Source organism: Myotis nattereri (genome assembly GCF_964212035.1).
Source record: "Myotis nattereri genome assembly, chromosome: 3".
Lineage (NCBI taxonomy): Eukaryota > Metazoa > Chordata > Mammalia > Chiroptera > Vespertilionidae > Myotis > Myotis nattereri.
The window spans coordinates 149,024,197-149,047,420 of record NC_138077.1 but is presented as its reverse complement, the minus strand read 5'-3'; the positions used below and the strand labels follow the sequence as shown (position 1 = coordinate 149,047,420).

At 41.6% G+C, this 23,224-nt stretch overlaps 1 protein-coding gene across 3 annotated transcripts; it reads right to left on the bottom strand.

Moving 5' to 3' along the window:
• Positions 1-1,411: 1,411 nt before the first annotated feature.
• LOC308516724 (guanylate-binding protein 1-like) lies at positions 1,412-22,951 on the bottom strand. 3 transcript variants are annotated; one of them, XM_081087785.1, is made up of 11 exons: positions 22,902-22,951; positions 18,716-18,924; positions 16,989-17,116; positions 15,727-15,836; positions 15,282-15,478; positions 13,953-14,195; positions 12,161-12,441; positions 4,058-4,270; positions 3,574-3,676; positions 3,140-3,333; positions 1,412-2,064 (listed from the first exon to the last, which is right to left on the bottom strand). In XM_081087785.1, exons 2-11 carry the CDS (start codon positions 18,903-18,905, stop codon positions 1,948-1,950), a joined length of 1,776 nt encoding a protein of 591 aa, XP_080943911.1. In that variant the 5' UTR covers positions 18,906-18,924; positions 22,902-22,951; the 3' UTR covers positions 1,412-1,947. The 3 variants fall into 3 exon arrangements, with proteins under 3 accessions (XP_080943911.1, XP_080943912.1, XP_080943913.1); XM_081087786.1 differs by lacking the exon at positions 16,989-17,116; XM_081087787.1 differs by lacking the exons at positions 16,989-17,116; positions 22,902-22,951 and having other exon boundaries at positions 18,716-19,213.
• Between the last annotated feature and the right edge of the window lie 273 nt (positions 22,952-23,224).

Sequence of the window (23,224 nt, the reverse complement as noted above, 5' to 3'; positions counted from 1 at the left end):
GACGCACTGTTCATTAAATAGATTTTCTGGGGCCAGTTGATAGGCACTGTCTCTTTTATCTCTCCCTCCCAAATTGGATTTCTTTTTTCCACTAATTGACTGAAAAGGGAAATATGGTTAAGACAAACTAAGGAGCCATCTCAGATATATTGGGGTAGAGGGATTAGAGAAACTCCTTCCTAAATCAGAAATCCTCTCCACTCAATTTCTTGGGCATTAGTTTTCTGTATTATTTAATCTCTGTCTTCACCACTAGACTATGAGCTCCTTAAGAGAAGAACTACAACTCTATTCCCACTCCTTGGCAGAATGTGATAGGTATTCAACCAAAGTTTTTTGAATGAATGATCCCTGTAGCCTAAGCAATGGCTGCTTTTCATGAAGCCACACCTAACTCCCTGGGGACTCTGTTTTGAACATAGTTTTGGGGGAAAAAACTCTGAGTAAGTTTTCCTGTCTTGTGTTCTATGAAATCCTGTCTGTTAAAGAACTCATGGTGAGTGGGAAGGGTAGAGTGTGTCTGTGTGTGTGCATGTGTGTGTGCATGTGTGTGTGTGTGTGTGTGTGTGTGTAGTAGTCATATTATGTGGCACTGAGTTCTGAGCCATATTTTTTCCTCTTTCTTTTTGGATAAAAACCTAACACACCATGGATATACATATTTAATTTACCTTTACTGTTGACTAGAGGCCTGATGCAAGAAAATCCGTGCGCTTGGGGGGTCCCTCAGCCCAGCCCGCGTCCTCTTGCAGACTAGGAGCCCTCGGGGGATATCCAACTGATGGCTTAGGCCTGCTCCCCCATGGAATGGGCCTTAGCCATAGTCTGGCCTCCCTTACGGGCCGATCGGGGCATGGTGCTGGGAGTGGCCAGCCTCACCCCCCCCATTGCCCCCCGCCACCACCGCCCCCTGCCCATCTCCCCACAATCGCTGTCCCCTCCCTCTGCCCACTGGCACTTGCCTTGGCTGGCCTGGTGCTGCCTGCTCGCCAGCCCTGCCCCACACCAACTGGTCGTTCTGGTCGATTTGCATATTAGGCTTTTATTATATAGAATAGTATTACAGCTATCCCTCCGTTTTCCCATTGACCCCCTCCATACCACCTCTGCCCCCCACAATTGCCATATTTTTAGTGCTCAGGGAAACGTAACAAATACTAGGCATATGCTTTTGACAGGGATAGCTCTAATAATAAGGGTCTTGAACCTTCTTCTCTACAATGAGTAAAAGGAACATCACAAAAACAACAGGGGAGTTGGAATCTAAGGAAATTCATACATCATGATCGATCCCATAATCTCTTGGTCTTAGAATGTTTTTCAGCATAGAAGATTGTGTGCATGTTTAGTTATATTTCTACAGAAGTATTGCATCTTTTTTTTAAAAAAAAAAAAAAAAACAACAGCTATTGTAAGTGGTATTGTTTTTTAATTTTTGGTTTGCAATAGTCCATTGCTTTTATATGAAAATACAGTTGAAAGTGGATTTTTCTGAATTGACCTTGAATCTTATGACCTTGTTAAACTCACGTATTTGTCCCAAGAGTTTTTGTTGTTGCTGTTTTTTGTTTTTGTTGCAGATTCCCTGGGATTTTTCTATGTGGATAATCAAAGTGTGTGAGAATAAAGGCAATTTCCTTTCTTTCTTTCTTTCTTTCTTTCTTTCTTTCTTTCTTTCTTTCTTTCTTTTGCCATATTGTAGGAAACCTTTGATTATACTGTTTAACAGGAGCTGGGAGACTGCACATCCTTGCTTTATTACTGTGTTAGGGGCAAAGCTTTCCATTTTTTATCATTAAGTGTGTTAGGTGAAGGGTTTTTTGTAGATTTCTTTTATCAGCTTAAAGAAGCTCACTTTTTCTCAAGTTGTGACATTTTTCCAGATTCTAAAACTGCTTGAGTTATGCCTTGGGTAGAGTGACCAGGGAAGCTCTTTGAATTAGGTCTTTAGATTAATGTACAAGGCTTCTTGAGTCCTGCCATGGCCTCCTTGAGATTGTCAACTACTCTCTGAAGTTGTTTGGTCTCATTTTGTAATCCTTCCTTTTTTAACTTTTCCAGTTCCTAAAAAGGGACAAATAAGAGTAAATAAAGTACAGCAGTAAGCAAATCTCAACTTCTAGCTAGTATCCACATTCTTAGTATTTAATTTCTTCTTGAAATTTTCTCTACCATAAATATTCATTATACTTTCTCTTGGACATCCTAGTTGCATGATTGCTTTTCTTGAGCTTCCTTTAGCTGAGATAGATTTTGGCTTATACCTTCTTATATAGTGATAAAATAAGTCCCATTACTTCTGCACAACATATGTGGGCAATCTTAGTCATATGGTTGTTTTCAAATCTTATCGACTCTTTTACACACACACACACACACACACACACACACACACACAACTATACTCAGACTTTTATATACATAAACATGACAGAAATAAAAAAAATTTCAAAATCTAAGGAAGTGCCTGAATCTTAGATCAGGGAATTTGATTTAAGCTTCCACAGCTTGGGGGCAAGAGTAGCAGGATATAATTAAAGACATCAAGGCCCCTAACTGTCCACACAGGATTTCTGCACATAACTCAATACACAAACTAGGAGTAGGGCATAGCAATCAGGAGTGGAAGACACAGGTGTGAGAGGCAAGGAGTCTTTCTGCTCATAAAGGTTCTCTTAGAACCAAAGTCATACCAGGTGTCACAGAAAAACAGTGATTGTAGATTCCTCTAAGTTTGAAGGAGGTTCAGATATCTTACCGATCTGTGTGACCTTATAAAAGCTCATCTTTTCTGAACCTCTGTTTCTTCTCCTAAGGTATAGGTACACAGCAATTCTTGCTCCATATAATATTAAGCAAGAGATACAGATAAGACATATTTGCAATGCCTGGAAGATAATAGCTACCATCGATTGAAGAATGTACTGATGAAGGACTGGATGTGAGATAAAGGAATATAATTTTTTTTAAATAACCCAACATAGGCAGGCTCCAATCAGGCAAACAGACAGGGATTGAAAGGTACAAGGGGGCAAGCAAGGTCCTTCCAGGTTTCGTTTTCTAACAGACACACAAAGAGGTCAGGGAGAGTGGACAGTAATCAGAAAAAGAGAAACCTCAAGGTGATGCCATTTAATACCTGAAGTTTAAGAGCCAGAACCCTCTCATGCTCTGCCATTAATTGGGCCCTCTCCTGCTCCATCTTCTGAGTCAATTGTTTCACATGTTCCTGGTAACTCTTTTCTCTCTCCTCCATCATCTGCTGATTCTTCTTTTGCATTTCCTCCAGCATTTTTGCTGTAGCCTCTGCAGATTCAGCTTTCACACGTTGCACTGCCAGGAGGAAAGGAAGAAGACAAATTCATGTGGGTGACCACCTTGCTTTTTTTTCTTTGTGAACTTACCTGCCATTGTTGCTGCTGACTGCCTATGCCCCCGTGAGACTGACTTTGGAGAGTAATAGGCATCTTTGCTCATCTGGCTCTTGTTTAAGGACCCCCCGGTTCCCCAAGCCAAATTATTTAAACTTTTAAAAGCTGTTGAGGCTATCCAGTCTCTTGACTTACTCCTCACCTTCAATCTCCTTTTCCTTTTCTGTGAGAGTCTGGTCTGTCTGTAGAATTGCATCAATCACAGACTCCTTGGAGCTCAGGTATGTCTGAAGAACTTCTTCACTCTAGGACCCAGAGAACATGGCATTAGTATTAGGAAATCACAGGAAGCACTTATTCCTATTTGACCCCCATCTTTTCCTGTAGGAATTGTTTGCTTTCCCTGGTCCTTGCGCTGGTCAAGGGGTCCCTGTCACAGGGTGGGCACTTGCTGCAGGTCGACCAAGCCTGGCACCCTATGAAGCAGAAACCTTTGTAAGAGATTGATATAAATATAGATTCAGAGTCTCTGTTCTCCGATGAGGGCTCTACTTTTGGAGCTGTGGGGTGAGGAATGAAGCCATCGTGGAGAGAGCAGATCCAAGGAAAGGAGGTGGAGGGAGACCGGGAGGAAGGGAAGTGTGGGGTTGAGGGGAGCAACAGATAGACAGATAAATTCTGGTTACCTGTATTCCCTTCCTGGGTTCCTGAAGATACTTTATCTTCAACTCATTCACAGTCTGCATTAAGAGATGATATCCTCCGGGTTTATTATAAACCCCCTGCTTTATATGTTCTTCTAAAGAATGGAAGATACGCTTAAGTAAAGCTGAGCAGCGATCCGATGATGCTTTTACATTCTCTTTACAAAAGTCATCTCTCCTTTTTTGTAGCTGGTCCTTTAATGTGAAAATAGGAAGTAGAAAGAGTACAGAGAAAAATGTTAGCTTGAGCTCAGGATTTTTGGAAAGGCTTCTCAAAAACCAGTCTGTGACCCTGTAAAAACTTACAGGCACCTCAGCAAGACCACATCCTTCCTGCTGATCCTGTCTTTCTATTGGAGACCCTTTCTCCTTGGAGGTGAAGTTCATGGCAGAGATTGCTGGCTTTATGTTAGCATTGATGCTACCTTTCTGCTGGTCATAGTGGGCCATGGCCTTTTGCACTGCAGCCAAATTCTCTCTCTGGGCCGAGGCCAGGACTGCATTCTCCATGCAGGGCAGGTCCCCACTGCTGATGGCATTGACATAGGTCAGGACTAGGTTCTCTAGTCCAACAAATACACCTTTAGAAAGAAACTTCTGCTTTTCACATTGGACCAGCGATTGCATATGGAAGAAAGGTGGCTCAATGTAAGCTTGCTCAAGATCACTAAGACTAGAGAAAGAAGATGGCGGCGATATAGGCAGACGTGTACCGGGTCGTGTCCCGGAGCAAATGGAGTGAGCAGCTGAAACTAATAACACCCACCCCGAATTGTCGAAATTGCTCAGCTGGTGAGACGGTTTGCAGCCGGGAAGGGCAGAACTCCCCTGGAAATTTAAAAAAAAAACACCAGGGATTTGGGCAGGAAAGTTTGCCAGACCTCTGAGCCCAGAGGGTCGGAGGGAGACCGCGTGGCAGACAGCCACGTCCCTTGGGACAGGCACAGCCCCTGACGGGGGAAAGGAGATCTGTGGGATTCCTGGCGCCACCGGGGGATTTGAGAGCTGGGTTCTATGATCACGGAGGACTGAGCCTAAAGGGGGCAGCCTGAAGAGCTGACCAGACCATGCAGTGCCGGTAAGAGAGGAGCATACAGAGACTCAGCCTTCCCCATTTCCGCGGCCGGTGTTTGTTTGTTTTCACTGAATCCTGTTCATGGGACATTTCGGATACAGACACTCACCTATGCTGAAGAGAGGGAGAGGGTGCGGAGGAGTGGAATCTGGGGAGAGCCTGAGGAGAGAAGGGGGGCCAGGAGAGGTGGCAGCGACTTGAGTGCTGAGACACCCCTGAGCCCAGGAATGGGGTAGCCATTCTCTCCAGAGAGTGAGACTCCTCCCCCCAGCCCCCAGGCAAGGAGCACAGCCACACCCAGATTCCACCCTGAACAAGATCAAGGATTAAAATAATCTGATCAGTCCCTGGGAGTTAACAGGGTCTGGCCTATAGAGGGATTTTCAATCCCAGCAACAACACAGAGGAGGGAACTATTAAGGAACCAACAACACAGAGGTCTGGATAGTTGACCTCTCTAAATCAGTTTTAGCTCCGATTGAGAAGCCCTATAGCCTCAGAGGCCAACCCCAGAACACTGCCACCCAGAGGCTGAGCCACAAACTGACTCTTTGCTAAACACAAAATAAGGCAGTCTGGGAAACAAATACGGCCTGCTTTAAAATAAGGACTGTGGTTTACAACACAGAGGAACAGTGTATCGCAGGGAAACTCAACACTCTCCTGAATACCTGGCAGGACTAAAGGCGAACCAGACTGAAGAATAGAAGAATCGAAGGACCTTCACTACTGCAATTTTTTTTTTCTCTTTGCACCTTTTAACTAAGAAACCAATTTTTTTTTCCTTTTTTTCCTTTTTTTTCTTCTTCTTTTTTTTTCTTCTTTTTCCATCACCTGATTTTACCCTTTTAATACTACCTTCTTATTTTTAACCAGTATTATTACTGCTACCATTTTACCATCTTTTAAAGTGCCATTTTATTTTCTCTTTATTTTATTTTGGGATTAGTGTTCTCCATTCTATTTTCATCGTTATATTATTGGTTGTTTCTAGTTTGCATCCATCTCCAGGGAGCTGTTGCTGGAATTTGATGAGATTAGTGGCGGTTCTATAGGAGTATTCTCCTCATATAAAAAGTCTCTTCCCCTCTTCCAATTCATTCTCTCTTTTCGCTCTTTTTTTTTTCTTTTCTTTTCTCACTTTTATATTCCCCCCTTCCTTTTCCCAATTTCATTTTTGCACTCCTTTTTTTGGTACCTACTTTTCTATTCTTTTTTCTAATTTTTCTTTTTCTCTTCCTTCTTCCTTATCCCCTAATTATCCTAATTTGGTTGGTCACCTTTATTTGGGGTTATTAATATCGTGAATATATTTGTGTATAATGCCTGGTACGTGGTGCCTTGTTGTGTTGTATTTTGTGCCCTTAAATCAACGCAGCAGATCTAAGCAACAGCAGCCTCCTGAGCACCACACCCTCTGCTGAGGAACAGCAGCTGTATGTGAAACCTCGCCCCACCAGCCAGAAGAGCCACCAAAGCTGTGAACAGCACCCACCAGAGGAGCTGCTGCCAACTGAACTGAAGAGCAGCTGCTACCACAACCGCCCGAAGAGCAAACACAGCCCAAGAAGTCACTGCCACCCAGGGAGCAGCCACTGAATGACTCAACGTCTAGATATGTCAGGGATATCAAACATGGGTAGACAAAGAAACCCCCAAAGGAAAGAAAAGGAGGGCTAGCCAGACAAGCAGCTAAACGATACAGAGGCATGCAACATGACAGAAAAAGAATTCAGAATAAGGGTCCTAGAGTGCATAAACCGGATGGAGGAAAAAATCGACAACCTCTGCAAGAAGCAAGAAGAAACAGATGAAAAAATCAACAACTTAAGTAAGACCCAGGAAGAAATGAAGAGTGATATAGCTGCAATAAAAAACACCATTGAAAGTATCAACAGTAGACTAGGAGAAGCGGAGGACCGAATTAGTGAATTAGAAGACAAGGAAGCAAAACACACCCAAAATGTACTGCAATTGGAGAAAAAAATGAAAAGACAGGAGGAGAGCCTAAGGGAGCTTTGGGACAACATGAAACAAAACAACATACGAATAATAGGGGTACCAGAACAACAGAAAGGTGAACAAGGATTAGAAAACCTATTTGAAGAAATAATATCAGAAAACTTCCCTGAGGTGGGGAAGAAAAAAGTCACACAAGCCCAGAGAGTCCCAAACAAGGTGAATCCAAAAAGACCCACACCAAGACACATAATTACCATGGCAAATGTTCAGGACAAAGAGAAAATCTTACAGGCTGCAAGAGAGAGACGGAAAGTCACATACAAGGGATCTCCCATTAGTTATCAAATGATTTCTCAACAGAAACACATCAGGCCAGAAAAGAATGGATGGAAATTTACAAAGTGATGCAAAGCAAAGGACTGAATCCAAGAATATTCTATCCAGCAAGGCTATCATTCAAACTTGAAGGGGAAATAAGAAGCTTCACAGACAAAAAAAGGCTAAGGGAGTTTATCACCACCAAGCCAGCAATGCAAGGAATGCTAAAGGGTCTGGTATAAAAAGAAGAAATAAAAAGCTCAGAAAGAAAACAGCCACACAAAAAAAGAAATGGCTACAAACAAGTACCTTTCAATAATAACTTTAAACGTAAACAGACTAAATGCTCCAACCAAAAGACATCGAGTGGCTGAATGGATAAAAAAAAAAACATGACCCATACATCTGCTGTCTACAAGAAACCCACCTCATTAGAAGGGACTCACACAGACTGAAAGTGAAAGGATGGAAAAATATCTTTCAGGCAAATGGAAAGGAAAAGAAAGCTGGGGTAGCAATACTTATATCGGACAAAATAGACCTCAAAGTGAAGGCCATAACAAGAGATAAGGAAGGCCACTTCATAATACTAAAGGGATCAATACAACAAGAAGTTATAACCCTGGTAAACATATATGCACCCAATGCAGGAGCACCCAAATTCATAAAAAAACTCCTGGAAGATATCAAAGGAAAGATCGACAACAATGCAATCATAGTAGGGGACTTTAATACACCACTGACAACACTGTATAAGTCCTATAGACAAACAATCAGCAAAGATACAGCAATCCTAAATGACTCACTAGATCAGATGGACTTAATAGACATCTTCAGAACACTTCACCCCAAAGCCAGGGAATATACGTTCTTCTCAAGTGCTCATGGGACATCTTCAAAAATAGACAACATATTGGGTCACAAGCAAAGTATCCCCAAATTCAAGAAGATTGAAATCATAAAAAGCATCTTCACAGACCACGATGGCATAATATTAGAAATAAACTACAATAAAAACAACCCAAAATACTCAAACACCTAGAAGCTGAATAGCATGCTATTAAATATTGATTGGGTTACCAATGAGATCAAAGAAGAAATTAAAGACGTCCTGGAAACTAATGACAATTAAAACACAATAATCCAAAACCTATGGGACACAATGAAAGCAGTCCTGAGAGGGAAGTTTATAGCTCTACAGGCCTATATCAAAAAACAAGAAATAATGGTAGTAAATCATCTAACTCTACAACTCAAAGAATTAGAAAGAGAGCAACAAGAAAACACCAGAGTGAGCAGAAGGAAGGAGATAATAAAGATTAGAGCAGAAATAAATGACATAGAGACAAAAAAAAATACAGAAAATCAATGAAACCAAGAGCTGTTTCTTTGAAAGGATAAATAAGATTGCCAAACCTCTAGTTAGACTCACCAAGAAGCAAAGAGAGATGACCCAAATAAACAAAATCAGAAATGAAAGAGGAAAAATAACAACAGATAAGACAGAAATACAAAGGATTGTTAAAAAATACTATGGACAGCTCTACTCCAACAAACTAGACAACCTGGAGGAAATGGACAAATTCCTAGAAAAACACAACATTCCAAAACTCAATCAGGAAGAATCTAAAAATCTCAACAGGCCAATAACTATGGAAAAAATTGAAGCAGTCATCAAAAAGCTTCCATCAAACAAAAGCCCAGGACCAGATGGCTTCATAGGGGAGTTTTACCAAACATTCAAGGAAGAACTAAAACTTATCCTCCTCAGACTACTACAAAAAATTCAAGAGGAAGGAACACTTCCAAGCTCATTCTATGAAGCCAGCATCACCCTAATACCAAAACCAGGTAAAGACAACACAATCAAAGAGAATTACAGGCCAATATCCCTCATGAACATAGATGCCAAAATCCTCAACAAAATCTTAGCAAATCAGATCCAGAAGTACATCAGAAAGATCATACACCATGACCAAGTAGGATTAATCCCAGGGATGCAAGGATGGTACAATATCTGCAAATCAATAAACGTGATACATCACATAAAGAAAATGAAAGAAAAAAAACACATGGTCATATCAATTGATGCAGAAAAAGCATTTGACAAAATTCAACACCCATTTTTGATAAAAACTCTCAGTAAGGCGGGAGTAGAAGGATCATACCTCAACATAATAAAAGCCATTTATGACAGGCCCACAGCCAGCATCATACTCAATGGACAAAAACTAACACCATATCCCCTAAGAACAGGAACAAGACAGGGATGCCCCCTCTCACTACTCCTGTTCAACATAGTACTGGAAGTGTTAGCCATTGCAATTAGGCAAGAAGAAGAAAGAAAAGGCATCCAAATTGGAAAAGAGGAAGTAAAACTGTCCTTATTTGCAGACGACATGATATTATACATACAAAACCCTAGAGACTCCATCAAATAGCTACTAGACTTAATACATGAATTTGGCAATGTAGCAGGATACAAAATTAACCCCAAGAAATCTGAGGCATTTCTATACACCAATAGTGAACTTTCAGAAAGGGAGATTATAAAAACAATCCCGTTTACCATCGCACCAAAAAAATTAAGCTACCTAGGAATAAACTTAACTAAAGAGGTAAAAGACCTCTACTCAGAAAACTACAGGACGTTGAAAAAAGATATAGAGGAAGACATAAATAGATGGAAGAACATACCGTGTTCATGGATTGGTAGAATCAACATCATTAAAATGTCCATACTACCCAAAGCAATTTATAAATTCAACGCACTTCCCATTAAAATACCAACGGCATACTTCATAGATCTAGAACGAACTCTCCAAAAATTCATCTGGAATAAAAAAAGACCCCGAATAACTGCAGCAATCCTGAAAAAGAACAAAGTAGGTGGGATCTCAATACCAGATATCAAGATGTATTACAAAGCCACTGTTCTCAAAACTGCCTGGTACTGGCACAAGAATAGGCATATAGATCAATGGAATAGAATAGAGAGCCCAGAAATTGGCCCGAACCAATATGTTCATTTAATATTTGACAAAGGAGGCAAGAACATACAATGGAGCCAAGATAACCTCTTCAATAAATGGTGTTGGGAAAATTGGACAGATATATGCAAGAAAATGAAACTAGACCACCAACTTACACCATACACAAAAATAAACTCAAAATGGATAAAGGACTTAAATGTACGACAGGAAACCATAAAAATTCTAGAAGAATCCAAAGGCAACAAAATCTCAGACATATGCCGAAGCAATTTCTTCACTGATACAGCTCCTGGGACACTTGAAACTAAAGAGAAAATGAACAAATGGGACTACATCAAAATTAAAAGCTTCTGCACAGCAAAAGAAACCATCAACAAAACAACGAGAAAACCCACTGTGTGGGAAAAAATATTCGCCAATGTCATATCTGATAAGGGCCTAATATCCAAAATTTATAGGGAACTCAAACAACTTAACAAAAGGAAGATAAACAATCCAATCAAAAAATGGGCAAAGGACCTAAATAGACACCTTTCAAAAGAGGACATTCAGAAAGCCAAGAGACATATGAAAACATGCTCAAAGTCACTAATCATCTGAGAGATGCAAATCAAAACAACAATGAGGTACCATCTCACACCTGTCAGACTGGCTATCATCAACAAATCAACAAACAAGTGCTGCAGAGGATGTGGAGAAAAAGCAACACTTGTGCACTGCTGATGGGAATGCAGACTGGTGTAGCCACTATGGAAGACAGTATGGAGTTTCCTCAAAAAACTGAAAATGGAACTCCCATTTGACCCTGTGATCCCACTTCTAGGAATATATCCCAAGAAACCAGAAACACCAATCAGAAAGGATATATGCACCCCTATGTTCATAGCAGCACAATTCACCATAGCTAAGATCTGGAAACAGCCTAATTGCCCATCAGTAGATGAATGGATTAGAAAACTGTGGTACATCTACACGATGGAATACTATGCTGCTCTCAAAAGGAAGGAACTCTTACCATTTGCAACGGCATGGATGGAACTGGAGAGCATTATGCTAAGTGAAATAAGCCAGTCAATGAAGGAAAAATACCACATGATCTCACTCATTCATGGATAATAGAGACCATTATAAACTTTTGAACAATAATAGATACAGAGGCAGAGCTGCCTCAAACAGATTGTCAAACTGCAGCGGGAAGTCTGGGGAGGGTTGGGGGGCAGGAGGTAGGGGGGTAAGAGATCAACCAAAGGACTTGTATGCATGCATATAAGCATAACCAATGGACATAAGATACTGGGGGATAGGGGAGGCTAGGGGACTGTCTATTGCGGGGTTGGGGGGGGGGTGGACACATATGTAATACCCTTTGTAATACTTTAAGCAATAAAAAAAAAAGATCACTAAGACTACATCTTTCTTTGTGTTTGGCTATAATATGAAATTTGTCTGATAACAGCAAGCATGTAACTTGATGAAAAGCTTCGATTGTTACCTGCATTCATTTAATTAAATTATGAGAAATAGTATTAGTTTATGCATGAAAGGAAAAAAATATTCAAACTTTAAGTCAATCATAACAAAATTGGTTCTTCTTACAATAATAATGACAAATAGTGGTTTTTGTCATTTTGAAATCTAGTAATAATTCCTTCTCTCATGATAAGTACCCATTTTATTTTCTAGTAGTAGTTTGCTTTCTGTGACCCTAATCCATATACACATATGAAAAAAAATTACCGATAATTCATTTTGAAATACATGGTCTACATCCTTGAAGGAATTCTTCATGAAGACTTCAATGGCCTCTTTCTCACTGGCCATGTGCAGGTCCAGGAGCTCTTGGAGGGTTTCTGTGGGCAGCTGAACCTTCTTGGCCATCTGCTGGTCATAGTGGGCCATGGCCTTTTTCACTGCAGCTGAGTTCTCTATCTGGGCCAAAGCCAGGACTGCGTTCTCCATGCAGGGCAGGTCCCCACTGCTGATGGCATTGACATAGGTCAGCACCAGAGTCTCCAGCCCTACAAATAGAGAACAAAAGATAATGTTTGTTGTAGGTGAGGTGAGGAAAAAGTCCATCCTCTATAAATCTGATGATATCTCTCAACACTCTTTTGGCTCACAGAATCTGTGTCCTTAACATCACCTGGAAGTTTGCTAGAAATGCAGACTCTCAACCTCTGCTCCAGATCAACTGAATTAAATTCTTCTCTGGCGAGATCCTTGAGTTATATGGATACATATCAAACAGTGAGAACCTCTGTTGTAGGCACCATAGACCTGTGTTTATTGAGTGCATGTGTTTACCCCTAAGCACCATTAGTATAGGAAAGGTCCCTCTCATTTATGTCTCTATCATCAGTTCTGATCCGTGGTAAGCATTTATAAAATCAATATTTGTGAAACAATTAAAAAGAAGACCTCTGCCCTGGCCAGGTGTCTCTGTTGGTTAGAGCATCGTTGCATGCACCAAAAAGTTGTGGGTTTGATTCCTGGTCAGGGCACACACGTAGGTTGTGGATTCAATACCCAGTTGGGGTGCATGCAGGAGGCAATTGAGTAATGTTTCTCTCTCACATCGATGTTTCTCTCTCCCTCTCAAATTCATGGAAAAACATCCTTGGGTGAGGATTAAAAATTAGAAATAAATTTTAAAAGGAGTCCTCCATTTAATTTATTCTAGCCGAACACTGTCCAAGAGAACTTTCTGTGATGATGGTCATGTGCTATATGTGCTATCCAATATTGGAACCACTAGCCATGTAATCAGAATTGTTAATTTTCTTTAATTCTAATTAATCTACATGTAATTTTAGTTAAATGTAGGTACTACATTTGTCTAGTAGCTATTATATGGGACTAGAAGCCTAGTGAATGAAATTTGTGCACAGGGGGTGGTTGGAGGGGTGTCCCTTAGCCCAGCCTGCACCCTCTCCAACCTTGTGGGATCGGGACTAAACTGGCAGTTGGATATCCTTCTTACAATCCAGGACTGCTGGCTCCTAACTGCTTGCCTGCCTACCTGCCAGCCTGATTGCCCCCTAACCTCTCCTGTGCTGGCCTGATTGATGCTTAACTGCTCCCTTGCTAGCCTGATTGCCCGTTCCTGCCCTCCTCTGCAGTCCTGGTAACACCCAACTACCCTCCCCTGCTGGCCATCATCTGGCAGCTATCTTGTGGCAGCCATCTTTAGCACATACCTTGTGGTAAATATCTTGTGGTGGCCATATTGTGATGACATGTTGGTGGCCATCTTGTGATGATGTCACACAAGAGCATGATGTACCTACTCTTTTATTAGTACAGGTCCAGCTTATTAGGGAAATTTTAACCAATGGAGCTTTTTAATTTGTCTTTTCTATCTTTTCTCATCCACAAAATCTGGTTAATAAAGTCTGTTAGAAATGTTGTGTCATCTGGAATATACCATAGTAATAGTAGATTTGCACTTTTTAGAGATGAAACTAGGTGGATGCTAGTCCACCTTTCTTTAGTCTTGACAGTGAGAGTAATGACCGGGAAGTGGACTCACCAGGTCCATTGACCTGGATGCCTCCTGAAAGAGTTTTGACTTTGGAATTGCTAAAGATGTAGGAACAGAAATCAGCAGCTTCTTCCACGAATTCGGGTTCCAGCTCATCATCATGAATTGTCTCCAGTTGGCATAGCTTCTTCCAATGAGTGGGCTGATGAAAGATAAAGCATTTCTTCTTTGGGAAGAACTGTCGGATACAACTTCGGAGCTGGTTAAAATTTTTATCTTTAGGAGTGGTACCTGGAGAAAGATAATAAAAAATGGCTTTGCTTAATATAGGGGCTTGGAAACTTTTTATGTAAATGGTCAATTGGTAAGTATATTGAGCTTTGCAGGTCAGGTGGTTTCTTTTCCAAGTATTCAATTCTGCTATTATAGCATGAAAGCAGCCATGGACAGTCTACATAGTATTCATCCAGTAAAACCTATTTGTAGGATAGCTGGCAGGCTGCATTGGCCATCATTTGCCTGTGGGCCATAGTTTGAAAACCCCTGGCTAGTGCATTGTTAAGCTTTAACCTATTTTCTTTAAATAAATGCCCATTGTACTCCATTTTCTTTGGCTAATTACAGCACCACAAGCCCTAACCAGGGAGATAAAAATCAATCAGATAACAGTGCAGGGAAAGGTGAAAGAAACAGAAACTTTTTCTTGGAAGAGGGGGGAAGATAATTCAAAATCAAATCTATGAACTTAGATATTAAACAAGCATTAATTCTTAGAACTAGGCAGCTGAGAAGAAGTAGAAAAGTATACATGTAAAAACACTAAATCTTTACTAATAAAAGAGTAATATGCTAATTAGACCGGGAGACCTTCCCAGAGACTGGCCAGGAAGGGCACTAGAGAGCCATGAGGCCAGCAGGGGAAGGCATTTGGGAGCAATGAGGTCAGCAGGGGAGGGTAGTTGGGGGCCATAAGGCCAGCAGAGAAGGGCAGTTGGAGGCGAGTAGGCTGGCAGATGGGCATAGGGGGTGCAAGTAGGCCAGTGTGGGGGTGCATTTGGGGGCAAACAGGCCGGCATGTAGAGTGGTTAGGTGCAATCAGTAGGCAGGCAGGTGAGCGGTTAGGAGCCAGCAGTCCCAGATTGTGAGAGGGATGTCCAACTGCCAGTTTAGGCCCGATCAAACAGAGCCTAAACTGGCAGTCGAACATCCCCTGAGGGGTCCTAGATTAGAGAGCATGCAGGCCGGGCTGAGGGGCACCCCTCCACCCCTCCACACCCTGTGCATGAATTTTGTGCATCGGGCCACTAGTAGAAAAATAAAAGATGATCGTTTCTAATAGCTTGTGATTCCCAATAATCAGTTCTCAGTCCCCTTTACCTTGCTTGAGTTTAAGTGAATTCTCCAGGTACTCATCTGCTGAGATGGGTTGCCCATTTACTTCCAATTCTAGGGAAAAATCCCTCAGTGTCCACACAAAATCTGGAAAGAATCTCACAAAGTCAGCTGAATCCTCAACCCCATTTGCAGGAGGTGAAGATTTTGCCCTTATTTTATCTGTCAGCTCTGTCACATAGCTGAGTAGCAAACTAAGGAAAAATGGTGTAAAAGTACAGTGCCTCTCATCCCATATTAGGCCCACATATTCCAAACCTTTGTTTTGGCTTTGCTTCTAACCCAAGTGTTAATTCTTCCTGTCCTTGAATTATTTTTCATACTTTCTCTTTTTGCACTTGATTCGCCAGGATTCACCTTCAGGGAGCTGGTATTTAAATGCTAGTCACCCCTCTGATTTTGATGCTGTTCTGGACCACAGAAAGGATACTGCAGTTGGTCCATGGCCTGCTGGTCTATGGTCCCCATGCTATTGTACACAAAGGTGCTGCTCAGCAGTATTGCCAGGGCAAAGATCCAGGAGTCATTTTGGTTGTCACCCTGGAAATCAGAACACATTTGGGCCAGGATTATGTTTTGTTCTCATGGCACTTTCCAGATCAGCAGTAGTAAACGGATGCTCACTTAGTGGAGTGGCTTTTTTTTTTATATTAATGTCTTATAAGAGGAAAACAAATCCAAATGAAAATGCTTGTTAGTAAGACTTATACTTTGACTAGTCTTCTGATTAGTATTCTTGGTTATACTGATTCTCACTAGGTCCTCTTATGATGATTGATAGATAATTGCAAAACAAAGAGTCCAGATTGGTGGGCACTCTAAAGCCTTCAATGTAATTTAATTTTCTCTCTGTTTTCACAGAAAAATTGACTTATGTAACAGTAATAATACTTATAGCTATTTTATCAAGTCATTATTATTCACCTAACACTTTCTGTTCTTATTAAATAGTTAAAACAACACTATGAGGCAAATATTGACCTTTTGCATTGGTTATACAGTTCTGAAAGCTGAGGTTAAAAGAAGTGAAATAATTTTCTAAGGCCACTGTGTTAATAACAGGGTTTAAATTTAAACTTCAGGTTAAGAATTCTGAACATTAATCCTTTTAAAAAATATATTTTATTGATTTTTCACAGAGAGGAAGGGAGAGAGATAGAGAGAGTCAGAAACATCAATGAGAGAGAAACATCGATCAGCTGCCTCCTGCATATCCCCCACCGGGGATGTGCCCGCAACCCAGGTACATGCCCTTAACCGGAATCGAACCCGGGACCTCTCAGTCCACAGGCTGACGCTCTATCCACTGAGCCAAACCGGTTTCGGCTAATCCTTAATTAAAGTTCTTTGAAGGATAGGACTCATGACTGATTTTGTTGGTGGTACCTTTATGCATCAGTGTTAACTGGCTTAGTTATAGACTCTTGTTAATAATTAGAATACTACCTAATGGGCACTATGCTCTTCTAGGACTCTTCCTTATATTTTCATCATTCCTGATTGCAAAACTTGGTCTCTTAGCACATAATCAGAAATGAAAAAATCACATAAGGTTTACTGTCAGCTCTTAATTGAATAAAAATTAAAATATTAATAATAAAATTTTAAAAAAAGAAAAGAAAAAGTATTAAATAGTGTAGACAATACCCAGAAGTGAAGGGATTGTCTCTAAATTGAATATTTAATGCTTACCTTCTCTACATCTCCCAGCCCTTCAGTGTCAAGCAGAACTAAAGTGTAGTTTGGTTTCTTAGGGTGACGCACACACCACATCCAGATGCCTTTGGTGTGAGACTGAACCGTATAGCCCATAGAGAAGCCTTCAGGGGGAGAGGAGAGAGAGGGAGTGGAGTTTTCATAGCATATGTGTCTTAAAATGGAGATAAACATGAACATAATCAAAGTTATGAGAAACCACATCCAGTAGCTTGGCTCGCAAGGCTCAGAGGTTGAGCATCGACCTAAGAACCAGGAGATCATGGTTCGAGTACGGGGCAGGACACATGCCCTGGTTATGGGCTCCATCCCCAGTGTGGAATGTGCAGGAGGCAGCCAATCGATGATTCTCTCTTATCACTGATGTTTCCAACACTCTTTTCCTCTGCCTTCCTCTCTTAAATCAATAAAAATACATTTTAAAAAACCCCAACTACAATCAGTATTGATTTTACAGAGAAACAGGGAAATTCCAATATCCAATACATAAAAATATCCAACACCTTTTACTATAAAAACATTAACAAAGTAGTACTGGAAGTAAACTAACTCAACGTAATAAAAGCCATATATGAAAATCCTTCAGCCAGCATCACACTCAATGGTGCAAGATAGAAAGCTTTCCTTCTACAAAATTACCCAAATGAGTTCAAAGACCTACATGTAAGAGCTAAAACTATAAAATTCATAGAAGAAAACATAGGGGGAAAGTTTCATAATATTGACTTTGGAATGATTTCTTGGATATGACACCAAAAGCATGAACAATGAAAGAAAAATAGATAAGTTGGATTCAAAATTAAAACTTTTGTGGGTCAAAGGATACTATCAACAGAGTTTCATAGGAATCCTATGGAATGGGGGAAAATATTTCTCAGTTAAGGGATTGATATCCAGAATATATAAACAAGTCCTGCAATGAAACACCAGAATACAAAAAACCCAATTACTAGTAAAAATTGAGCCAAGGACTACAATAGACATTTCCTTAAAGAAAATATGCGAATAACCAATAAACACATAACAAGATAATTAACAGCATTAGCTATCCAGTAAATACAAATCAAAAGCACAGTGATATACTATTTCACACCCATTAGGATGATCACTATCAAAAAAACAAAATAACAGCCTGGCCAGTGTGACTGGTGGTTGAGTACTGACCTATGAACCAGGAAGTCACGGTTCAATTCCCAGCCTGTGTTTGCTGTGAGCTTGATCCCCAGTGTGGGGTGTGCAGGAGGCAGACAATCAATGATTCTCTCACATTATTAATGTTTCTTTCTCTTTCTCTCTCTCTCTCTCTCTCCCTGTCTGAAATCAATAAAGACAGACAAACAACAACAAAAACCACCATACACACAACAAAATTAAAGGTATTGGCAAGAATGTGGAGAAATTAGAATACTGGAAAATGGTAGAGTTGCTGTGGGACATGATGTGGCGATTCTTTAAAAAATTAAACATAGAATTCTAGGAAAAGAATAAAAATTATGCTTATAAAAGGGAAATTAAGGAAAGTGGGAAGAGACAGTAAGTTGACTCTTTGAGACCACAGTAAAATAAGAGCACAATGGTAGATTAAAAGCTCGCTTTCAAAAATCCTCCCCATGTCTACCTTGCTCTTCCTGTAGCACCGTACACACAGCTGGGAGTTTGGGTAGTCAGAAGGGATCTAGTAGAGCTTAGCTGGTGCCCCTCACCTTTTTTCTTCCCAGCCAGCTTGTTCATCAGGTAGGATTTGCCTGTGCGATAGCGACCCACAATGGACACCACCACAACAGGCTGTGTAATGGCAGACAGGATCTTCAAAGCTTCTGGATTAACCACTAGTTGGGTGTTAGTGTTCTCAATGAGGCACACCGGGCCTGGCATCTGGATGTGTGAGGCCATGTCCAGGGTGTCTCCTTATCTGTAAGCAAGGGGATGGGATGGATTAGAATTTCCATTCTAAGTAGATCAAGAACTTTCACCAGGTTATTTTGATCCAGAATGTAGAGTCATAAAATTCCCCAACATGGCCAAAAGTTCTGTGTCAACAGTGAGATGGATGAGGGGAAGATTTGTATTCTTTTAGCAAGTTACAGAAGTGCAATTGAAGTAGTCCATTAAAAAAAAAATTGGTATGACAAGGACATCAACATTTAACCACTTTCATGAACAAAATTTTTAATTTACCATAGAAAACTTCCTTTTAGATTGTCATTAAAATTTTCAGACGAGAACCTGACTGGTGTGACTCAGTGATTGAGCGTGGGCCTATGAACCGGGAGGTCAGGGCTCAATTCCAGGTCAGGGTACATGCCTGGATTGCAGGCTTGTCCCCAGTAGGGGATGCATAGGAGGCAGCCAATCAATGTTTCTCTCTCATTATTGATGTTACTGTCTCTCCGTCTCCCTCCTCTCTCTAAAAATCAATGAAAATATATAAAAAGATTTATTTGCTGGACATTAGTATAAAATAGAATAGGGTTTAGAGAGTAGTTTACATCCAGCCACGTGTAAGAAATTTAATATTTATTTGGTAATTAATTCTATTATGAATACCGACTTTGGGGAATAAATGTTTCATCATTAGATGTATGCTCTTTGGATGATTTTCATAGTTGTTTTTTTTGTTTGTTAATCCTCACTGGAGGATATTTTCCATTGATTTTTTGGGAGAGTGGTCGTGGGGGGGGTGGGAGGTGAGACAGAGAGAGAAACATCTATGTGAAACAGACACTTGGATTGGTTGCTCCTGCACTTGCCCCCACCGCAATCATTCAATCCACCCTTCAATCCAAGGGTCGACACTCTAACTGCTGTGCAAAAACAGACAGGGCATTTTTCACAGATTTGAAATGTGTTTTTTCTACTAATTGTGCTTATTTTGCAGAAGTGAGGGTTCACAGAACTGTTTATACTGTTATTCTGGAAGCGGAACCAATATAACTGACATTTGCAAATTTTATAAAAATGTATGACTATAGGAAAAACAGGACTAGAGACCTGCCCACAGCCTTGATATGGGCTTGTGCAAGCAAGGGGCCCTATACTTCAACTTCATTAGCTTCACAAAAAATTAGCCTCCAACTAAAAGGGGGTAAGAGTGCACAACTACAAATACTGAATATTGCCAAAAACCATGTTTGTGTATACATGTGTGTGTTGTAAGGAACAAAAGACTATGAAATATGGATTAAAAGATCAGGAGGCAGATCAGGGGAGCCTAGGTTGTTCGGTGAAAATATATTTCCCATCATACACTTGTAGGCATTCTGTTTTGTTCTGTTTTTCATTAGGTTGAGTAGAAGGAGAAGCAGGAAGAAGACAGGAGGGGAGGAAACTAGGGAGAGAGAGGGAGAGGAAGAGCTGTAAGGAGAGAGAGGGAGGGTTGTCTGAGAAGCAGGTGATGAGTAAAGTTCATGCCAAGCCAAGGAATTCAGAAGCAGTTTCCAGAAAGCAAGAACAAACTTGCTTGAGAGCATAGACAGGTCAGGTATACAAAATGTCGGCTTCAGCAATGCAGGTTTCTTAAAGAGAAAGCTTTTTAGTACAGTAGTGGGGCCAAATTCTACTTGTAAGGGGTAAGAAAGAAGTTGGCCCTAAGAAATTGGATCTGGTTGATTGGAACTATTTTTTATTTTATTTTATTTTTAAAAAATTGTCATTTTAAAATTATAGTTGATAATTGATATTATATGAATTTCAGTGTACTACATAGTTGTTAGACATTTGTATACCTTAAAAGGATCTCTTCTATGGGTCTACATGTCAGCATACATAATTATAACAATATCTGAAGCCCGGTGCACCAATTTGTGCATGGGTGGGGTCCCTCAGCCTTGCAGGCAATAGGGACCAATCGGAGAGTATCGCCCAGTCCCAATTGGGGCCAATTGTGGCCAGCTCGTCCAGGTAGGGGCCTAGGAGGTTGGCTGGATTGGGGTGGAGGAGCTGCAGGAGGTTGGCTGGTTAGGGGATGGGTCATGGGAGGTTGGCTGGTTGTGGGGGGCAGGGCTGTAAGGGGTTGGCCACCCAGCCAGGGGAGGGTGAACAGGAGGTTGGTAAGCTGCAGGAGGTTGGCTGGGGAAGCACACTGACCACCAGGGGGCAGCTCCTGAATTTTGCCTCTGCCCCCTGGTGGTCATAGCATGTCATAGCAACCAGTTGTTTTACTTGTTCTGCTGTAATGGTTGCTTAGGCTTTTATTATGTGGACTACTGGCCAGGTGCATGAAGTTAGTGCACATAAAAAAGGGGTTTAATTAGAGGAAATATTTTAATATTGCTATTTTCCCTTTCTCTATAATAGAATTGTCAGAGATGAAAGAAAATTAGTAAAATGTATATGAAAATCTTCCCTCTATCAGAGTCTGGGGCACACCACCAGACCCAGAGCCAAGTCCCTGCCAATCAGCGGCACCTTAAAATGGTGTGAGAAAAAGACCCAGACGGCCCCACACCCATTGGGCAAGATCCAGACACGGCTGGCCCCACCCTTGTCAAAGCTAGGTGGGGGGTGCAGCGTCAGGTCCCCTGACTTGGTGCTGGAGGCAGGAAATGCATCCTCAAGTCCCCCATCAAGCCCTGCTTGGCAGGAGGAGCAGCCTCAGATCCTCCAGCACACCCTCCGGCCCCCTGGCCTGGTACTGGGGTAGGGAGGGTAGCATGAGGTCCCTTGGCCTGTTGCCAGCAAGGGAGGCACAGCCTGAGGTCTCCCGCGAAGCCTCTTGGTGGGGGTACTACCTTAGGTCCACAGGCTTGGTGCCACGGCAGAGGGCACACCTTGAGTTCCCCCGTCAAGCCCCACTGGGTGGGGGCCATGGCCTGAGGTCCCCTGTCAAGCCCTGCCGGGTGGGGGGGCACAACCGCAGGTCCTGTCAAGCCCTGCTGGGCGGGGGGCACAGCCTCAGGTCCTCCTGTCAAGCCCTGCTGGGCAGGGGGCATGGCCTCAGGTCCCCCGGCCTGTCGCTGGGTCAGGGATCATGGCCTGAGGTCCCCTGTCATGCTTCACTGGACAGAGGGTGCAGCATCAGATCCGTTATGGGAATGCAGCCTCCACTGTGAGTATAGCCATCTTGTGTTACAGAAACCCTGCCTTCGCTGTGGGCACCCACGTCTTTGTGATGGCATGATGGTCAATTTGCATATTCCCTCTTTATTACATAGGATTATTGACTATATTCCCTAGGCTTTACTTTACATCCCTGTGACTGTTGTAACTGCCAATTTGTATTTCTTAATCCCTTCCCCATTTTCACCAGCCCCCCATCCTTCCTCACATCCGGCAAACAGAACCTGAGTTACTTTTAAGTGAGTCATCCGCTTTGAAAACCAAGCTCATCTATTTGACTAAAATGTATGATGTTTTTGTGAATCTTCATTTTTCACTCTGAGTTTCAGGTTTTTCTTTCTTCTTTTTTAACATTGTCAGGTGGCTGTTTATGCTGCATCTCGTTTTCTATGCTGATTTCTCATGAAAATAACATATCTGTAGCCCTTTCAGAGTTTCAGCTGCAGTCAGACCAGAATTGACCAAGTTCCATCAAGACAATGGTAATTTAACTGTGTCTAAAGCCAATACAGTTTTGGCAAAGAGAAAGACAATTGCAATGCATTTCAAACTCTGAGCTTAGCCCCCTGTCTGCTGCTGCCTAATTACTCCAAGCACAGTAGTGACACTTAGGGATGTGCTGCCACCTGATATCACTGGGATTGCATCTCGCTGCCTGTGCCACGCGGGCTCTGCTGCAACTTATCCTCATGCTCATCGTTCTTTGGAAAATGAACTGACCCTTATACATACCTCCCACCTGCCCCAACCTTACCCTGGACTCCATTTCTCAGAGTACAGTCCTTTAGAGGTGGAGAGAAAGCTGATTTGATGAGAAAATAAAGTTCTTACCTGTTTTTTCCCCTCAGTGTTGGTTGCAGTGGTTTGTTACTTCTCTGCCTTTCACTGGATGGTTGGGCTTTTATTTAAACTCAGATGTGACGTGGCTGTCCTGACCTCCTAAAGTACTTTGTTAGAAATGAATGATTTATAGGAATGTGTAACTGAAAGCATTGAGTAAAAAGCAGTGACTCAACAACCATGATAGGAACCTCTGCAAGCTATGCAAACGGGAGGGTACATGGATTTTACAGGATTTCATAACTAGTTCATGACAGGCCAGCAGAGGACATTTGGCTCAGGCGGACTAACTAGAAAGTCCCAAAGGAGAAAGT

What these genes read in the sequence shown, in the direction of transcription:
- LOC308516724 (XM_081087785.1), bottom strand. Translation starts at nt 18,905, where the DNA reads ATGGCCTCACACATCCAGATGCCAGGCCCGGTGTGCCTCATTGAGAAC. An exon ending in GGCTGGGAGATGTAGAGAAG is followed by an intron (nt 15,837 to 16,988) that starts GTAAGCATTAAA and finishes TCTGATTTCCAG; the next exon opens with GGTGACAACCAAAATGACTC. An exon ending in AACCCAGGAAGGGAATACAG is followed by an intron (nt 3,677 to 4,057) that starts GTAACCAGAATT and finishes TCTGGGTCCTAG; the next exon opens with AGTGAAGAAGTTCTTCAGAC.